This window comes from Apteryx rowi, unplaced genomic scaffold (assembly GCF_003343035.1).
Source record: "Apteryx rowi isolate R43461 unplaced genomic scaffold, aptRow1 scaffold_856, whole genome shotgun sequence".
In the NCBI taxonomy this organism is placed as follows: domain Eukaryota; kingdom Metazoa; phylum Chordata; class Aves; order Apterygiformes; family Apterygidae; genus Apteryx; species Apteryx rowi.
In genome coordinates this window covers 275,974-294,647 of record NW_020451156.1, presented here as the reverse complement: position 1 = coordinate 294,647, position 18,674 = coordinate 275,974, and the positions used below count along the sequence as shown (strand labels likewise).

The 18,674-nt window shown below is 43.4% G+C and overlaps 1 protein-coding gene across 2 annotated transcripts; it reads left to right on the top strand.

Moving 5' to 3' along the window:
* Positions 1 to 1,460: 1,460 nt before the first annotated feature.
* On the top strand, positions 1,461 to 14,298 carry CX3CR1 (C-X3-C motif chemokine receptor 1). Of its 2 annotated transcripts, XM_026090278.1 has the most exons (3): positions 1,461 to 1,601; positions 2,874 to 2,945; positions 12,722 to 14,298. In XM_026090278.1, exon 3 carries the CDS (start codon positions 12,736 to 12,738, stop codon positions 13,798 to 13,800), a length of 1,065 nt encoding a protein of 354 aa, XP_025946063.1. In that variant the 5' UTR covers positions 1,461 to 1,601; positions 2,874 to 2,945; positions 12,722 to 12,735; the 3' UTR covers positions 13,801 to 14,298. The 2 variants fall into 2 exon arrangements, with proteins under 2 accessions (XP_025946063.1, XP_025946064.1); XM_026090279.1 differs by lacking the exon at positions 2,874 to 2,945.
* The last annotated feature ends 4,376 nt before the right edge of the window (positions 14,299 to 18,674 follow it).

Sequence of the window (18,674 nt, the reverse complement as noted above, 5' to 3'; positions counted from 1 at the left end):
ACACCTGGTCAATTAGAGAATTTACTGTCACTGCTAGACCAAATAGAACAAAGCCGCAGGCAGCTGAAGAAAGGTTCAGACAGAGCAAGTCTGACAAGCCTCAGTCCTGAGGGCTTGCAAGCTCAGTACAAAGCTTATGACCTGTTCCTAGTAATGGCAACACCATATTACAGGGCTAAATGGCTACAGGGAGCCAGGGTGGGAAAGATGCCTTCCCATGTTGTTACTCCTCTCCAGAGAAATGGTACCGCCTGCAGCTCATGTAGCAACACCAGCGGCCTCGGGCCAGCCTGGCCCCACAACCACCCATGCTCCCCTGAGCCCCAGACAGCCACATCTGTCCCCAGCACAGAGGTTTGCTCCCTCCCTGCTGCTCCCTGCTGTCCTTCACCCCACACAGGTGTGCAGAGGGAATACCCCCTGTCTGGGACAACCTGGCAGCATTCCAGGGATGCTCCCGCATGGCTGCACCTACAGCATGGGTCTCTGTGAGCCTGGTGCCCACCCCACCACTGCCCACACAGCTGCATCCTCCCAGCCTCTGCCTTTCCCCAGCCTTTGAAAATCCCTTCACTTTGCATTCTGCCCCACAGGCTCCTGCCAGGGCACTTAGAAACAACCCAGAGGCCCTCTAGCTCTCAGAGGGCTTCCAACCCACAGCCGCGGGCATCTGCAGCTCTGTTCCTGGTGCTTCCCCTCATTTGCCAAGGAGAAACTGCACTAGCTGTGCGATCTGGATTAGGCTGGCTTGCTCTGCAAGGTGTCTAAGTCACAGTGTAAACGGGAGCTRTCTGTCCGCGGGGCCCAGCGCCTCCTTCCTGACTGCTTTAGATACTTGAGAGGCAGCACCAACTGAAATGGGCCAGGGACCCTTTGCTGCCCCTGAGACAACTGGCATTGGGTGGGCAGCATGCCCATGTCTAAACTGCCCCTTCTGCCTCCCAGACAGCGTAGATGCATCCAAAATGCCTGCTGGGAAGAACCCTTAGCCTGTGCTAAGACAGGCCTTGGCACTATCTGGGGAGAACCAGTTCGCATGTGCCAAGCAGTGGTGCCATCAGTCCTGACAAAGCTTGAGCCTGTGCCTTGATCCCATTTCATTCGCTGCCAGGAGTCAGCTGTTCCCGCCTTCCTTGCTGGGACTGAATCCCACAGGTCTCACTCCCGGGACAAACATTTGCTGTGCCTCTCAAGGGGCAACTGGGGGGCAAGGAGGGGGAAATCACCCAAAATGGAAATAACATCAAAAAACATCCAGTCTTAGAGCATGCAGGGGGAAGCAAAAGGATGAGAGGTTTTACACTCTCAGTATGAAGCTCCTAAAGCATTTCTGGCTTCTTTGCAATCCTTTTATAAGCACTTCTGCCCCTCTGACTGGCCTCATCCTGCTTCACTATTTCATAATGCGACAGCAGGACCTGAGCAGAGCACATTAATACTTTCTCAGATCAGCCCTGAAGCTCAGCCCAGGAAGCTCCGCTGCCAAAGTTCACATGTTGCATAGGGTACACATAAGCACTAGAGAAGAGGAAATATATACTTAAAAACCATCAGGCTCAGCGTGAAGAAAACATTGGTTTTCAATGCAACTATGAATTAAGGTAAGAGACAATTATATTTTACCTAGAATTTGATAGAACTGGATGACAAGGAATGGTGCGTCTCATGAACTTAAGGAAGGTCATCACTACATAGCTCTCAGAGTCTGAACGATAGTTCATTTGGGCAAAGATGGTGGAGGCAACACCATCGTGAAACGTGAAAGTAGAAAGGGGAACACTTATATTAGCCACAGTGAACCAGGGCAGAGAAATTCTACTTGGTGACTAATTATATGTGGCATCTTGTGGTAAAAGAAATATTCAACCCTGCCAGAAGTCTTCAAGGCTAAAGCAAAATGCTAATAAATGAATGCGGGTGTATAGTATTAGCACAGAAGGATGGACCAGGAAGATACAGCTCTTCTATTCTGTTTAATGTTTTTGTCTGATGTCTGCTTGGATTTCACAGATAGTAAACTCACCAGCATTGCATGTTTTTAGTTTTGGCCAACGAACCATAATCATGAACATCAATGCCGATGAAAGACAGGCTAGTACAGAAAATCTGGTAGAAAGGATAGAAATAGTCTATGTGGACAGACTGGCGTAGTAATGACGGATTCAAAAATTTGACAAACTTTCTGTATGACTACATTACTTAATTTCTCTGTGACTCAGCTTTCCATAGGAAAGATGTAAAAAGATATCTGTTCATTTTTATGAGACATTTGTGTAATACAGTGGCGGCAGTCCATTAAGTAGTGGTATGGTATAAACATATATCCAGAAATAGCAGTTCCCAAAATCTAGTCAGTTGGGGTAAACCCTGTGTGGAGGCAGTGCAACCAGAGGCAGTGAACTGGTTAATAGAATAAATGAAAGAAAGCAACCGCAATGAATTACAAGGATATAGCAGTGCAGAAAAATACCAAAAGGGGAGAAGAACTGGTCAGAGTGTCTGTAAGGAAGAGAAAAGCTAAAATTTGACAAAGATACAAAAATGACTAGTAAATTGAGAGGTCTGTCATGATAATGTCTTCTTCCCGGGAAAGGGCTGGCAGCTCCATTACTTAAATTTCATGCAGACGCAATTAAAGGGTTACATGCGCTGCCCTCTAAAAGAAAGACGGAGTAGATGATTTAACAGATCTCTTGTTTCTWATCTCAAGGATGCCATGACAACATGACCTTATTAATAACAAAACGGGGGCAGGAAGTAAATAGATGCAATTACAAAGGCACTGAGAGGATGGAGCTAATGGCAGCTAGAAACAACTGCAAACAGTGCACACAGCTACAAACAATCTTCTGTTTTAACTGTCCCTTCAACAGAAAGTACAAAAGAAACTTGAGTGCCCCTTAAGGAGGGAAGGCCTGGGAAAAAGAAATACTGAGGAAGAGCAGGTAAGAGAACACACGGGGAAAACACTCAACTATACACATTTTAAAAGATGCAGAGAWTTACTAATGATGGTCTAAAAAGAAAGGGCAAATAGGCAGAATAGCAGGCTAGAGGAAATACCTGTGAAACAAATTTTCCAAGGGTGATCCTAGGAGTTAACATCCAGTAAGATGATAACCCCAAACTCCCCTTGCCCAGTAGGCAGCCCTCTGGGGAAGCCTCTTCCCTTTCCAGCTCTGCCACTGCCCTTTGGTTAGACGTCAGGCCCCAGCAGCTGAGTGCCTCTTCTGTTGAAGTGCTCCACAGTCTTTGCAAGGATAAAAATACTGTTCTTCAAATGATCCCAGTTAGCTGTGTGTGCTCAATACTATTCCCGTACTGTTTATCTAGTTTCCCTTCCCTGTAGCATGTCTCTGGGGGCAGGACATTGCCTGGAACCCATGTCGGGTTGCACTGGTTCTGCAGAGGACCCTAGCACCGGTATCCTTGCATTTGGTCACAGGATCAAGGCCACAAAATCATGAACCTGAGAGGAATGGATGAAAATTTCAGAATCATTTAAGTAATTTTCAAATCTCAATTTTAAGACCTGTGGGGAACACAGATGCCTGGATCATATTCTCAGGCTATAGTCTCTTAAGTGCATAAGTCATTCCTGAAACAGAAATTTGGGGCTCTGGGTTGCTTAGGGCCAGATTTCTAAAGGTACTTTGACTGCTAGAGGTTCAAACTGATGCCTTGTGGGATTTTTCAGAAGCACCTCAGTGCTTAGCTTTCATTCAGAAGAATGATTTGAATCAATGATAATTGATTTATACAGGAACTAGGCACTGAGGCACTCTAGGAAAATGCCTTCGTGTAGCTCTCTGTGTCTTCACTTGCTCAAGAGCCTGCTCCAGTAAGGCCATGTTCACTTCTGTTGCTATTTAAGGAATAGCAGTAATAATAAATATGCTCCAGCAAGTCACTTGAGAGTTTGAAGGGATGTCTAATGATACAGGAGGACCCAAAGAGCCTCAAAGTGGCTTGAGACCTTTGAGTAAATTGGAGAAAGAGAAAGATCTCACCATGCACACCTAGAGAGCAGCAGCAGGGAGAAGAATGGGTGGTGTRGATTATTCAAAACTAATCTTTATTATCTTTGAAAGTTGCTTTCAGTTGTTGTTGCTTAGGCTTGGATTGGTTTGAAATTACTCAGTGTTACAAGCAGCCTTGGGCTCAAGAGATTCAGGGAGGTGGAGTGGGCATCTGGCAGAGCTGCCCCACTGCAGCCTGCGGCAGTAGCAGCTGTTCACCAGGTTCCCAGGCGCTGCCATCCCAAGGTCCAGCTGCCTGTGCTGGGCTGCGGGCTCCACGTCTAGGAGCTGCCAAGAGCTGGGTGACCTGGGCCAAGGAGCAGGTGGGACCCCAGAGTRCAGGCACCAAGTCTCCTGCACTGCTACAGTGTCAGCCTCAGCGGGGCTTGTCCTCTCTGAAGTCGAGCGAATGAGCTGAAAGCATTAAATTCTCAGATTACTGCTTTTACTATAAACACACCAATAACCACAGAGACGAACTGCCACAGCCCCAGCAAACCACACACCACTGTGGCACTGCTCTCCCTCCTGGAGAGCTCTTAGCAAGTCTTCCAGGTGGAGGAACAAAACCAGCAAATACAGGAATGTTGCTGAGGGCAGGATTTGCCCAGGGCAATGGGGTTCAGTCCACTGTGCCCACTTTGCTGTGGAGTTAACGCAAACAGTCTGAATGAAGCCATTAGCCTGGTCAGCTGGGTGGGACTGTGCATTGAYAGACCAAGGTGTGAGCGCCTCTTGCTCAAAATAATAGCTCTGTGGTTGCTCTGAAGCGCAGGCAGTGAAGCCATCACTGCTGTCAGAGACAGTAATAACTCCATGGGGCTTTTTATCAGAGCACATCTGATCTTGATGCAATGGGCTGAGCTGAAACTTGTGTTCTGGTTACTTGCTGTGCTTTGGTTATCTCCAGGTTAGCTCTCTAAATTTATTTGAGCCAGCACTTTCCAATGTTATAAAACTTTATGTGAAGGTTAGAGAGATCTTGGGGTTTTGGACTCTGTACTATCCCCTCCTGTCCTCTACCAGTGAGGCCTGATCTTTTCAAGTACATTTTTTTCACCAAAACTATTGGTTTAAATTTGTAAATGTACAGGCTGTTCATCTCCAGCTAATGGAGTCTGCTTCTGATTTAATTTGTGATGAATGCATTTTAGGGGACCACAAGCCTCTGCAATATTCAGGTTTATATTTTTCTTAATCAGCAGTGGTTTGAYAGGCTTCCATTTCTGAATATCTGATTTTGGATACCTTAAAAGCTGTGATTTTTCAAAAGCACTCAGCACCCTTCCTCTGCACCTTGAACTCCACCTTGAGTTGGAAAACTCCAAAATGAAGCAGCCCAGATCACTGCTCASTTTTAAAAAGCTTACCCTCAAAGTCTTGGGGGAAGCCTTCAGAAATTACATCATCCAAATGCATAAGCAAGTATTAACTTTGCAGAACTCTGCCTGTCCACAAAAATAGTCCAACTGATCTGAGAATAAATCATGCAAGAAAGAAACACCAAAGAAAGGAATTTCTTCACCTTAAAGTCATCAGAGAAGGACTCTGGCAGCAGGGAGCAAGGATGCACCTGGAATTACACCATATCTGCTCAGAAGTGATGGAGGAATGGTGAAAGGACTGATTAGAAGTAGAAAAAAATGCACAGGTTTTAACAGACAGAGTGCAGACTGGCTATTTGATAACAACATCCTAGTCCCCAAACTGTACTGCTTTTTTTCCACAGACATCATACAGCCCCTCCTCTAAACCAACCTCAGCAGCTACTCCCTGCTCTTCACAGGACCTCGCTTTCTTCCAGAGGGTCCCATCCTGGGATCTGGGCTACCTAGTGCTGGTGAAGTAGCTGGGGAGAGGAGAGTTTGCCTTTCTCAGTCATTAGTTACCAAAGCAAAGTCACTGTTGTTAAGGCTAGTGTGTCCCCAATAGCTCATTTGCTCTGCCTTCCTGCGTATCCCAGACTGTAGGGTTTTATCTGGTACCTCCAGTGCTGAGCTCCTTAACTGTGACTGGCTAAAGTCTGTTTCCCAGAGTGATATTTTCTCTTGATGTGGAGACCCTGAGACATGCAAAAACCACTTTTTCCTGATGAAAGTCTGTTCCAGTCATCAGCCTTGCACTGTTAAACATGTATGTCTGATTTCTAGCTTGGATGTTTCTTGCTTGAATTTCCATTAATTTCACTGATTTATCATATGCCTAATCCCACTAGATTGTCACGATTGTTATCACCAACAAATGTTATACTGTTTTGTCAAGTCAGCTTCTTTTTAGCAGCTCAGCGAGCACCACTCTCTGTTTTTCAATGAGAGGGTTTTTCCCTAGCCCACAAATTATTTCAGTGACTGTTTTCTATACTTTCTCAACCTCTTATGAGTGTGGACACCCGAAGTATGCATACAGCTCCAGCACCAAGCTCAACAACAGTAGAATCTTCCCTCTCTTATTCCTTCCCACTTGGTATCTCTTTAAACACCCAAAGATTGCATCAGCTTTTCTTACTGAAACCTCTAGCTGGAAGCTCAGTTTCAGTGTCTGCCTGTGTTTGCAGAGTCAATGTTTCCTAGGAGATGCACCCCCACTCTCTAGACACAATTTGTGTTGTTTAGCTTCCACATACGCAATTCTGATTGAATTAAAACAAACTTGAATCATCTGAGGAGCCCCAGATTGCTCAGATAGCTCTGAATCACTGTCTGGTTCTCAACCTTTTTTATCACTTTACCTTGCTAGCTCTGATTGCCCATCTGCTTTCAGACCATTGATGAAAATATTGAAGAGTTTTAAGCTTTGGACTAGTAGTCTCTGCAGAATTTTACAAGCAATATTCCTGATTCAATAAGGCTTCCTTCACTGACAGCTATTTTTTGAGATTTGACAGCCAGTCAGTCCAAATCCTATTGTGTTTTTTTAGACTGGAGAGAGGATCAATCAAATAAGCAGGCAATTCAAATCAAAGCTTCCACACAGAACCTTTTATCAACCTTGTAATGTCATCAGATGACAAAACTAAAGCTTATTTTCTATAAAGCCACACAGACTAGCATTAGCTACACTCTTTCCCTTTACTATTTAAATCTTATTTTGCCCAAGATAAGTGTTAGGTGACATCGTTTCATCTTGCTTCCTGCTTTTGAATATTGGCATCGTGTTGGCTGCTTCCAATACTTGTGGAAGTCTCCTCATTTCAGGACTGATTGAAAGACTCAGTTTAAAATAACTGCATCTGCTGGACTGGGTGTGTTTTTGACTCTGGGTAACTAACATGATCCCAAGCAATTCCAGAGACCATCCCCACTGCCACCCTATTCTTAAAGCTAAGCTAAGTGAATTGCATGAACCAGTTGTGTACAGGACTAAAAAATGGGCCCTGACTCTGTTTAGTGTATTGCCCATAATCTAAATGTTGTTTTGGTTATAATTGAAACTGCAGTCAACAGCATTCACAGCAGCCTGGTGATTAAGTGCTTGTAGCTGGACTTGGTCAAGAGTGTCACCCAGAGCACTACTAAGATTTTACATCTCTTCTGCTGCTGTTTCCACCAATCCTTGTTCAGTCCCTTGAATCTTTTTTTTTTTTTTTTTTAGAAATGCCACCAGAAGCTATGGCATTTCATTTGGAGTTGCATCCCTACAGCATCTCTGAGAATCATGGGCAGGCAAAAATCAGATGGGTGTAGTCACAAACACACAAAAGCAGCTGTGTTTAGGTGTGGGTAGGGTGGTGACAGCTCATCTTTAAGGGTGAGAATGGGATATGCACCCATATGGTTTCACGGAGGCTCCTGCAAAGCCTACCACCTTCCCTGGGCCAGCGTAAGTCTGAATTTTTAGTATGAAATTCAGACTGCATTGAAAATATGCTTTGTTTGCATGAGAAAAGCAAGTTAGCCAATGTCACCCAGAAATGCTGACTAAGGCGTGAAAATTGTTTGAGAGTTAAATACTTCCTTATCAGCATATTGTGCAAATCTGAAACATGAACCTCTGGCAGAGATCTGGTTTGGGTTATTTTTTAACTTTTTTTTTCATTCACTGAAAGCCAAAGTGTTTGTAGATCTGTCTTCTTGTCAGTAAAGCTTGCAACATGGCACTTGGCACAAACTGAAGTACCAAGGATGATAACTGGAACAACCAGATGTGTAAACAGGATTTCGATCTTGTCTCACCCAGCTTGATGTTAATGCTGTTTGAGGGTTGAAATGTAACTTCTGTTGTTTAGATGAGCTTGTGAATCTGTCATAATCTCACTTCCCTATACATTACATACAACACACACAATACAGAATGGCTGGGAATAGCTGAGTTGAGAAACACGTTTTTTGTCCTGCAGAATATAATCTTTCAGACAGCTATAAATGTAATTAAAAGCAGAAGTTTTGTGGGGAGCAGGGTGTAAAACTGCTGGGGCAATCTGGAGAAAGGGAAAAGCAGTTGAAGAGTTCCATGAGAAGCAGAAGTGAATGTATTATTTCCTGTATTCAGCAAGGGAAAATGTCTGAAGGAGARATCTTACAGACATGGGCCAACATTTTCCAGTATCCTCTACCTTTTCAGTTAACTTTTGCCCTTATTTGAATATTTATCATAAATGCAAGAGAGAAAAAATGGGTTGAAGCAGACAGAGAAAAGACTATAGCACATACTGCAGTGGGTTTTGCAAGACTGACAGAGAATATCCGTCAGGGAAGCATGAAGAGTGGACAGAATTAAGTTTCCTTGCTTTAAAGTTTAACAAAATTTCATCACATTATGCCTATCTGATATGGGCTGTTTTTTTGTGAGCTCTTTGGAGTTTGCAGACCACCTGTTGAGAAACATTAGCTTAATCTGAGAAAACTAGTGTCATGTGAGCCACATTTTCAAAAAGAAGTGACCATATTGCATATTCAAAATGGGTGGCAATGGAAAGGTATGAGTATGTAGCTGGTGATATCCAAAATCTGTGCACTAGTGGATGAACAAACCACAGACTGTGCCAGCAATTTTGGATACTGCAAATGTCACTTTGGTAAACGCAGTTCTCTTTTGCTCCTGTGTGTGTCATGCAGTATCTTACCCTTTCCATTGGCATAGGTCTCACAGGCTTAGTGAGCTAGTGGAAATTATTTCAGTGAAAAGTACTTCAGGAGAAATCCCAGCCCAGGTGAAGTTCCTCCTTACCTCAGTAAGGCCAGGATTTCGTTCTGCACCTCTGTGTTAACATGCTCCTGTAAAGAAGTTAACCATTCTCAAGTCCAGCTTTCCCTCCAAGAGATGCCAGTGGAAGCAGGATGTGCAGAAGTCTGCCAGACCTTGTTGGGAACTGTATTTTCTTATCAATCTGGATATTTTTTCTGAGTCAAACAAAATATAATTGCATGTACAGATTCATACTGAAACTCTCCGGGGGAACTAGCTGTGTTTCTAGACATGAATTAAGGGAGCAAGCATGGGAAAGACCAGCACAGCCAGGGGCCCTCAGAGAGGAGAAAGTAAAACAAAGTGAACTCCTTCTCTCCAAATCATAAACTTCACATGGCACATACAGTATATGTAAGCACAATCCAACAGCCCTCTCTGGCTGCCACATTTTACTCTGCCTGTGTGGTTAGCAAAGATGCCAAAAGAATACAAGCAGGCACCGCTTAGTTTTTTCTTCCGCGTGTGAGAGGACTCTCGCCTGTCACATAGGGAGAGACATGTCTGCAAGAGGAGCTTACGTGGCAAAGTAGAAGTCAGAGCACTTTGCAGGGACATTGTGACCTCTGTCCTGCTTTGTCGCAGAACCACAGAGTTAGGAAGGGGCCTCCAGAGGACTCTAGTCCAAACCCCTGCTCAGAGCAGGACTAGTTAGAGCAGGTTGCTCAGGGCCATGTCCAGTTGAGTTTCAAATATCTCCAGGGATGGAAATCTCACAGCTTCTCTGGGGCCATATTCCATTGTTTGACATCCTCACAGTGAAAAATTCTTCCATACAGTGAGTAAGAATCTCCCACGTTGCAGCTTGTGGCCATTGCCTGTTACTCCTCTGAGAAGGGTTTACCTGCTTCACCTCTACACCTTCTCATTAGGTAGCTGCAGACAGCAGGAGGATCCCCCTCAAGCCATCTCTTCTTAAGGTTGATCTAACCAGGCTGTCAGCCTCTTGTCATATGCCAAGTGCTCCAGCCCCCAACCATCCTGGTAGCCCTTGGCTGGACTCACTCCAGTGCATGAGTGAAAAATCCAAGTGCAGAGCGTGCTAGCCACTGAGTAGGAAAGAGGCTTAGGCACTGCGCAGATGGGCCAAGTAAAAGCTCAGCAGTGGGGAGCCGGGTTCACTTAGTGACTCACACTCAGCATAAGAGACGATGCATTCCTGACACTTCTTGTCGTTTTAGAGGAACCTGCTAGCTACATTTAGTTTCTGAAGAGCAGAAAGAAAATGTCAGGATGGGAAGGCAGAAAAAGATTGGCCACTGGGATTGTGTAATACATCTCCAGCTCATTTCTGTATCCCTCTACAGTGTAGATAAAGTAATGACTGGACAGACACATGAAGGGATGGGGAACTGTCACATATCCCTGCAGTCAGCTCTAATTAGTCATCTCACGTGTAGAAAATGATTATCTTGTTTGCAATCAGCATTGGGCTTTGCCCCAGCTCCTCTGTATTTCCTCCTAATCTTCCTTTAATTCTGCTAGTATCAGATACCACACCTCCAGAAACTGGAGAATTAAACAGGGCTGCAAGCAAAGGGCTGGATGGAGTCTGCAGGCAGGCTCAGTTCCCAGTTCAAGTGAAAATGCTCTGCAAGAGTTGCTCAGCCTGTGGGTGTGACTGCCTGAGGCAAACAGCCTTCCCCGCACTGTGCCCATGCCCTGAAATTACCAGCTCTGCCTTTCTGCTAGCCCATTTTTCCTGTGCAAAACCACAGAGATTGTTTTCTAATGGCTATGGGCACTTCTCATTTAAATATTTCAGGGACAACTAGGTTTTGAACTTTCAGAATAAGATACTTTAAAATGGAGAGCGTGTGTTTCCAACTGGCACAGAAAAAAAGCTTGAGAAATGACTACAAAATAAGAGGTCAGAACTTCGTGCCCCACACCAGAAACAACAGTCTAGCAATGAGGCATTAGGAGAAAACGTCAATATGGCCACATTAACCGTCAGTAGGGGAGTTTGTTGTAGTTATCACTAAGTCATATGAAACTTCTTGGRCAAGGATTGTCTTACACCTCAAGAGATTTTTACTTCATGCTTAGCCTTGCAAGGCTTATTTTAAACATAGGCTATAAAAATTATCGCTATCAATGAAACAAGGAAATGTAGGCGAGGATTCCACCCGCTCCACTTTAAGCGTCAGGAGTGGAAGTAGTGACAACATTTGTATCTACCACTGAGTAATGTACCTCTGCTCAATACAGTCAAAAGGAATTTTGGCAATACAGTCAGTGGAGCCTAGAAAGCAGTCCATCTCGTCTTAAGGCAGATTTGGTTGGACCTGCCTTTGACATTGCTTTTCATTGACTGTATTGCCTACCTCTCCCAATAACAGGAGACATAAACACCCACTTTAGAGATGCTTTAAGTTCACTGAACTGAATCCCACCTTTATAGTCAACGGGCTATAGTCAATGGCTTCCTGTAAGAAGGTTTTGACACTGTGACCAAGGGGTAGTTATTAGTTGCAACTTTGTTATCAGTGAGTTTTCTCTTTAAGCTTAGCTTTAACAGGCTGTTTTGGCCTTGCAGTCATGTCCCTCAGCTTCTGTACAGTGTATCATGCTCAATTTCCCTTCATTTCCTACAGAGAAAGCAAATAATGGATACTTAACAGTTCTTTACCCAAACCAGGAGCAGACCCAATGTAGTAATAAATGTGCCCCTTTAAGATTTTTGATCCCCTGCAAATAGAAATCTTTATAGCATCCTGAGGGAGTGCAGAGGAACTAATGGATGCAAACTAGCGAGCGCAGAGGTCACAGGTCTGCCTCACATATACTAACCAGTTAGATGCAGTATAGCCTCTGAGCTAACAAGCCCTGGCTCTACCCTGACTACCCTGCACCCAAGGCCAGGGCAGTCATAAGATGCTTCAGTGCTTGAGGAGAAGTGTCAATATAGTTTCTCTTCTTTTGATTATAGGATGATTTTTTTTTTTAAATCTCATCAAAGATATGCTTGCATCCCTGTCCCATCTTTGCTATGGCCATGTCAACAGGCATCGGCTCAGGCCAAGCCAAGCTGGGTGTCTCACACACTTCTACCCCAGGGTTATCACATGGGGTTAGGTCTGCTTTTGTTGGTGTTGGCAGGTAACATATACTGATTAACAGTTACATTTCAAGTATCATTTCCTGCTGAACACTGCCCGACAGACCAGGAGAGCGCATTTCTCACGGTGCAATGCACCACCTACAGAGTTAGTCTGATGTCAGCTTACTGCTACTTCTGCTGCTCTTCCAATAAGAAAGGGCCTATTTGACAGCCTTTAAAATTCTCATTTATTTTTTCTTAAAATAAAGAATAATTTTCAGTGAAGTACAGGTAACAGAAGAGTCTAGGCTTCTATTAGAAACTACCACCACCTCTGCAGTAATACAAGTCTCGTGAAACCGAATAGTGACATAATCCCAAAGTGTTTGTGTTGATGAGGTTTCTCAGTATTGTTCCATAGCTGATGCTGGATCTCTCTCTAACATTCTCTTTTCCCTTTTCACATTCCCTCTAGCCAGAAAATTCAGCATGACGGAAGCACTTCCCGAAGCAACGACTGAATTCACTTATRATGAATATGCTTTTCTCTGCGATAAAATTGATATCCAGGAATTTGGGAAAGTATTTCTGCCAATATTTTACATTGCAGTGTTTGCCCTTGGCCTCACAGGGAATATACTGGTGGTTTTTGCCATTGTGAAAGAAGGCAGTAAAAAGAGCATCACTGACATTTATCTCCTGAACTTGGCAGTCTCAGACCTTCTCTTTGTGATCTCCCTTCCCTTCTGGGCTTCCAACGTGGTGCATGGATGGACCCTTGGGACTATTCCATGCAAAGCTGTTTCTTCACTTTATTATATTGGTTTCTTTGGGGGAATGTTTTTCATTACTGTTATCAGTATTGACAGATACCTGGCTATTGTCCGGGCAACATATTCTCTGAAATCCCGAACAATGAGCCATGGCTTTCTTATAGCTTGTGGAGTTTGGGCAATGGCAGTTTTAGCTTCAGTGCCACATTTTGTGTTCACACAAAAGCTAGAAACTGACTGCATTTCTGTGTATCCCGATGAGCTTAAGAATATCTGGATGGTGTTCTGCAATGTCGAATTGAACACCATTGGTTTTTTTATCCCAGTCTGTATCATGTGCTATTGTTACTTTGGGATCATCAAAACCCTGCTGTCCTGCAAAAATCAGAAAAAAACACGAGCCATAAAACTGATCTTGGTTGTGGTGGTTGTGTTTTTTCTGTTTTGGTCCCCCTACAATGTGCTGATTTTTCTAGAAACTTTAAAGCATTATGATTTATTTGTAAGTTGCAACCAAATTAAATCATTGGACTATGCAATGCACCTGACTGAAACTGTTGCATTCAGTCACTGTTGTCTCAATCCTGTTATCTATGCTTTTGCTGGGGAAAAATTCAGAAAATACCTTTATCGTGTCTGCTTAAAGTACTGTCCATTCATGTGTTTCTGTGGGCCCTGCAACCGCTACCAGGTCAGTTCTTCAACTAGTTATGCAGAAAGCATCCTGAACAGCAACATAACCTTAAATACCAATGACCAGGATGGCTCTGTCTTCCTCTGAAAAGCTCTGTGAAGAAGAAATCCATGTAAATATGTCTTCCATAGGGCTGGCAGCCACTGAGAGATTGCCATTACCCATAAGAAAAGACTTATGACCTCAGTGAATTACTGGCATGGTTCTTGTTAAGCATTAAGTGTTCTAAAATAGTAAATATTTTAAAAACAAAAACAGTACAATATGTCAAGGCTGAGTATAGAATTGAATCAAGAGAGAGGAAGAGGGAAAGTAGAAGAAAAAAACAGTCCTCTGATGGAGAAGATGGAGAAGAATTTAATAATTGAGGATAGGGAAGCTGTTAAACAGTTTTATCATGTTAGCATCTGTGTGTGTGTGTGTGTGTGTATATCCACATGTGGTGCAAATGTACATGGATATAAACCCTTCCTTAAGTAAAGACGGTAGCTGACTGTTAGTAAAGAGGGATATTTTTTATGTTATATATTGACTTATATTCATATGAAAGTGATTTGGGGGTTACTGGTTGTAACAAATGTTTTACCTGTGCTTTCATACCTAATAAATGTCTAGTGTTAAAGAAGAGTTCTTTCTGAATATGTGTTTAGTGTCGACAGTACACTTAGTGTTGTACAACTTGCAGTAATCAGAGCAAGAACTCTTCTTAAGGATTTGGGACCTGACCAAAGTCAGGTGATCCAAACTGACAGGCATCCCTGAGGACACATTTACCATCTGCACTCCACAGCCTCCAGGTACACTTTTTACTCTTGAAATGACAATCACTTTGGTGGGAAAATGTCAGTCAGACAAGACAACCAAGAGTCTTTTCCCAAGGCCTCTCTCAAAAGGTCCTGCCATTATCTGTTACAAGGGCAAATGAGATTTTGTAGGCATTGCGGATCAGAGGTAGGTAAATGGAAAATGTACAGTTCCCATCTACAAAACTGAGATCATCTCTACAAAGAAGAATCAAGGACTAAACTTATAAAATGAGTCCATGTGGATGCAACCCTATTTCTATACAGAAAAATCACTGATGGAACTGACAAATATATCTAATCTGAATAAACACTCTCACTTTCTGACCAATACAAAAGAGTTGTTCTAGCAATACCAGTGCAAGGATTAGGTCATAGCATTCTGGACCTCACTACCACCATGTTTCTAAGGAAGCCTAGAGGTGAGCCTCTCTATTGAGTAATTTTCCATATGCAATAATTCAACTAATATTAAATATTCCAATTTTTTGCTTCTGAACATTCAGCACAGTCTACAGCATAATGGATCTTCTTCATTAAATACCTTATATTAAGTGCAAAAATATTATATACACTCAGCCTTCAAAATTTCAACTATAAGCAGACATTCAGACTCCAGACCTCTTGATTAAGATCAAGTGTAGTGTGGGTGTCACCTGACATTAAATTACTTTTCGAAATTCAGTCAGCCTAAGCAAGTCAGATAAGACAACTCTCTCCTCTCTCCCATCCCCAAGCAAGTGATTCCCTGCCTGAGGAAGGTATTTTTAGGAACTGCTAAGATGTGCAGAAAGAAAGAGGAAGGCATTTGGAGTCAAAACAAGAAGTCATCTGCATGAAGTCAGCCTGAGTAGGGTATATTGCTGGTTGAGCAATGCAATCTCATTTGGCTTATTTTATCTTCCTTTTATTTTTCAGACCATGGTGAGTTACTGAGTGGAAAGAATAAAGGGCACCTTTAAACATGACCTGTGTGTTACTGCCAGAACTAAAGGCCTAAGCCCAGAGCTTTCTGCTGACTGTCTAGGAAAAAGAGAGCATTTCGATGACTAGACCCAGTGGTTTCACAGGAATCCTACCACTCACCAGCAAAGTCACCAGTCCTGTAACAGGGGATGTGTCTCCTTGTAGGAATAATAAAAAGGTGCCACTCTGTCAGCAATTAGAGTACATATGCCTTCCAGATGCATCCTCATCTGGCAGAACAGCCTGGCTACTGTGAATCACAACCATCTTGACAGGCCTGGGCCCTCTGTAAGCCACATTGTGCAAAACTGCATCTGCAAAAATCCTTCATTTGCAAGTCAAGTGCTCCTCCCGACAACTTTCCTTTTTTCTGTCTTCCACACTGTGTAATGGGAAACTTTCAAGGACTATCAGGATGCTAAGTATTTGGGAGTCCTTATACAGAATTTGCTATTTATGTATAAAATCTCATTGCTCAATTTTTGAACATTTGTATGGGATTAAAAACTTCGGGGGGGGGGGGTTCCAGGCATTGGTCTCTGCAGCCAGCAGCTGGTTTGTGCTGAATTGTCAGAGATGCCTCCTCATAGCAGAAGTGGTAAGTCCATGAAAAACCATTAAAAAAACAAAATCACCATTTTTGCTTTGTTTGCATTAGCAGGAAGAGTCTTCTTGTAATTGTCCCTTAAAACTCTTCAGCCCCCAAGAACTGTGTCAGCACTCAGAGAGTAACCAGTAACAGTTTGCCAGCTTGGGTTCAGCTGCAGCTGAGATGGGCACCAATGCTCCTCGCTGTACTGCACCCTGTAAGCATGCTTGCAGGGGGCTGCAGCTCCACAGCACATCTGTCGTGATCTGTGACAGTTAATATTGTGTGGTTCCCTGGGTTTCTGCTCATTTTATACATTATACTCTTTGAGGTATTCTTTGAGCCATTCAAGCCTGACGGAAGGCCCATTGGTGTCTCTTTAAGTCTCTCCACTGGACTTCCAGTCAGCTGGAGCCTTTATTCAAAGATATCACTTCTCTTTAAAAAACTCTGCAGCAGGACACTGGTGTTTTCTAACTCCTTGGTTATTTTACAACAGAGGTTTTTTCCATATACAGCACTAAAACTGCATCCCTAGACTGAATCAACATGTCCCAGAGGACCAGCAGCATCYGGTCCTTATCCATTTACATAAGAAATTAAACCAGTCCATCAGGATGGGATATACCCTTTCCAGCTGCCAGAAATTAAGGATGGATTCTTGCTCCTGATATAGCTCCCTAAACTCTGCTACTTCAGTGCCAGGACTGTCAAAGCCCTACCAGCTCTACAGGCAGAAAGGCTTTGAACTGTAAGTGCTTCCGGCATTAAGGGATGTTACACGGAGCTGCACGTATGTCCTGCCATAAAGACTTGCCACAACAGAATGGAGTCAATACAGGAGTCCTGGGGAGAGAGTGTTGGCCCCTATGAGCAGCTAATATCTCACCTACGCAATTGGGAAAGAGGCTGTAGACTCAAGTCATCTTTGTCTTCCACTGCTTTTCTAAGTGCTGTGTTGTCATCAGTGAACTATGTGGCAGTGCAATCTGCTTTCTAGTGACAGGAGACACACAACTAACTTCATCCAGGTAAGTTATGTCATGACTCTTTAACTCTTCTGATTCTTTGGGTGCCTCTGAGCATTGAGGCCTTGCAAAGTATATTACAAATATTAGTAAGCTATTTTTGTTTTGAACACTAGAAGGGCAGTGGGAGCCAATGTACTTTCCAGAGACTTGGCTTCCAGAAAAAGAAAAATTACCTGTGTTTGCTGCATCCCAACCCCACAGCATAGACAGAAACAACAGCCACTTCACATGCTTCATTTCTAGTCTATATAAAAGCAACAATTACTAAACAGCAAGAATTAGGGTGGCAAAATGTCTGTTAGAATTATGTTTGTCTGAAACTCAGGTTCTTGATTCCGTAAGTCTTTTACAGAAAGACTCTTTCCATGGCAGGTTCTAATCTTTTGTAGGAAAAATGAGGTCACAGAATCATGGAATAACTCAAGCTGGATGGTACCTCAGGAGGTCTCTTGTCCAACCTCCTGCTCAAAGCAGGGTCAGCTCTGAACCTAGACTAGGTTGCTCAGGGCTTTAGTCCATTGTTCTTGAAAATCTCCATGGATAGAGACAGCAAAACCTCTCTGGGCAACCTGCTCCAGTGCTTGACTGTCCTCWTGGTGAACTTTTTTTCTCTAAATCCAGTTGGAACCTCTCATTTCTCAATGTTGTCTCTTGTTCTCCCACTGTGCACCACTGTGAAGGTCCCGGCTCTATCTTCTAGACAAGCTCCTCATAGGTATTGGAAGGCTGCTGTTATGCCCCTGTCAATGCTGTTGGCCTCTGCTGCTGCCAGGACATGCTGCAGGCTCATGTTCAGCTGCTGAGCTGCTGAGGCCCCCCTGGGTCTTTTCCACAGAGCTGCTCCCTAGTCAGGCAGTCCTTAACCTATATCATTTCACGGAGTTATTCCTTCCCAAGTGCAGGAATTTGCATTTGTCCTTGTTGAATTTCATCAATGTAGTTTTCCTCTCCATCCCTCCGTTTTCAGGTGAAAAGGAATATAACCTCCAAAAATTGCAGTGTTTGACTCACAAAAATCAGAACATGTTCTGCAGTTGTTTCCAGCCCTCCAAAGAAGAGACCACAGTTCCTCCCAGGAAATATAATCTGACCAGGAAGCCCAGCCTGTGGAGGAGAATGGCACACATTGCGCCCACAAGGCATTGCAACAGCCTTTGAGCTAGCTGTTTTACTGTTCTCTGAAAACTCAAAGGTTTCCCTGATATAAAAATATACTCCAGCAAGTTACAATTTACTCACGAAAATGCATGCGCACACACACAAGCACACCCTTCTTACATTTATCTGATAAGTAGTATTTGGTTATCTGAAAAGTGAGGTCAAGTATTTTCTGGGTTTGGTTGGGTTTTTGGGGTTTTGAGGGCTGGTGAGCTACCTTTGCATCCTTTTCTTCATTATCAAAACTTTTTTTCCTGTTTCGAAATCACACTGACACTTACATAAATCTTTTCCCAGCTGGGTTACAGTTTGAGTAACTAATAAAATCTGAATCCAGATTTTCTCAGCAGACTTGTACCTATACTTCATGTTCCACTTATAAATAGAATGAGCAAGAGACATATTTAGCCAAAC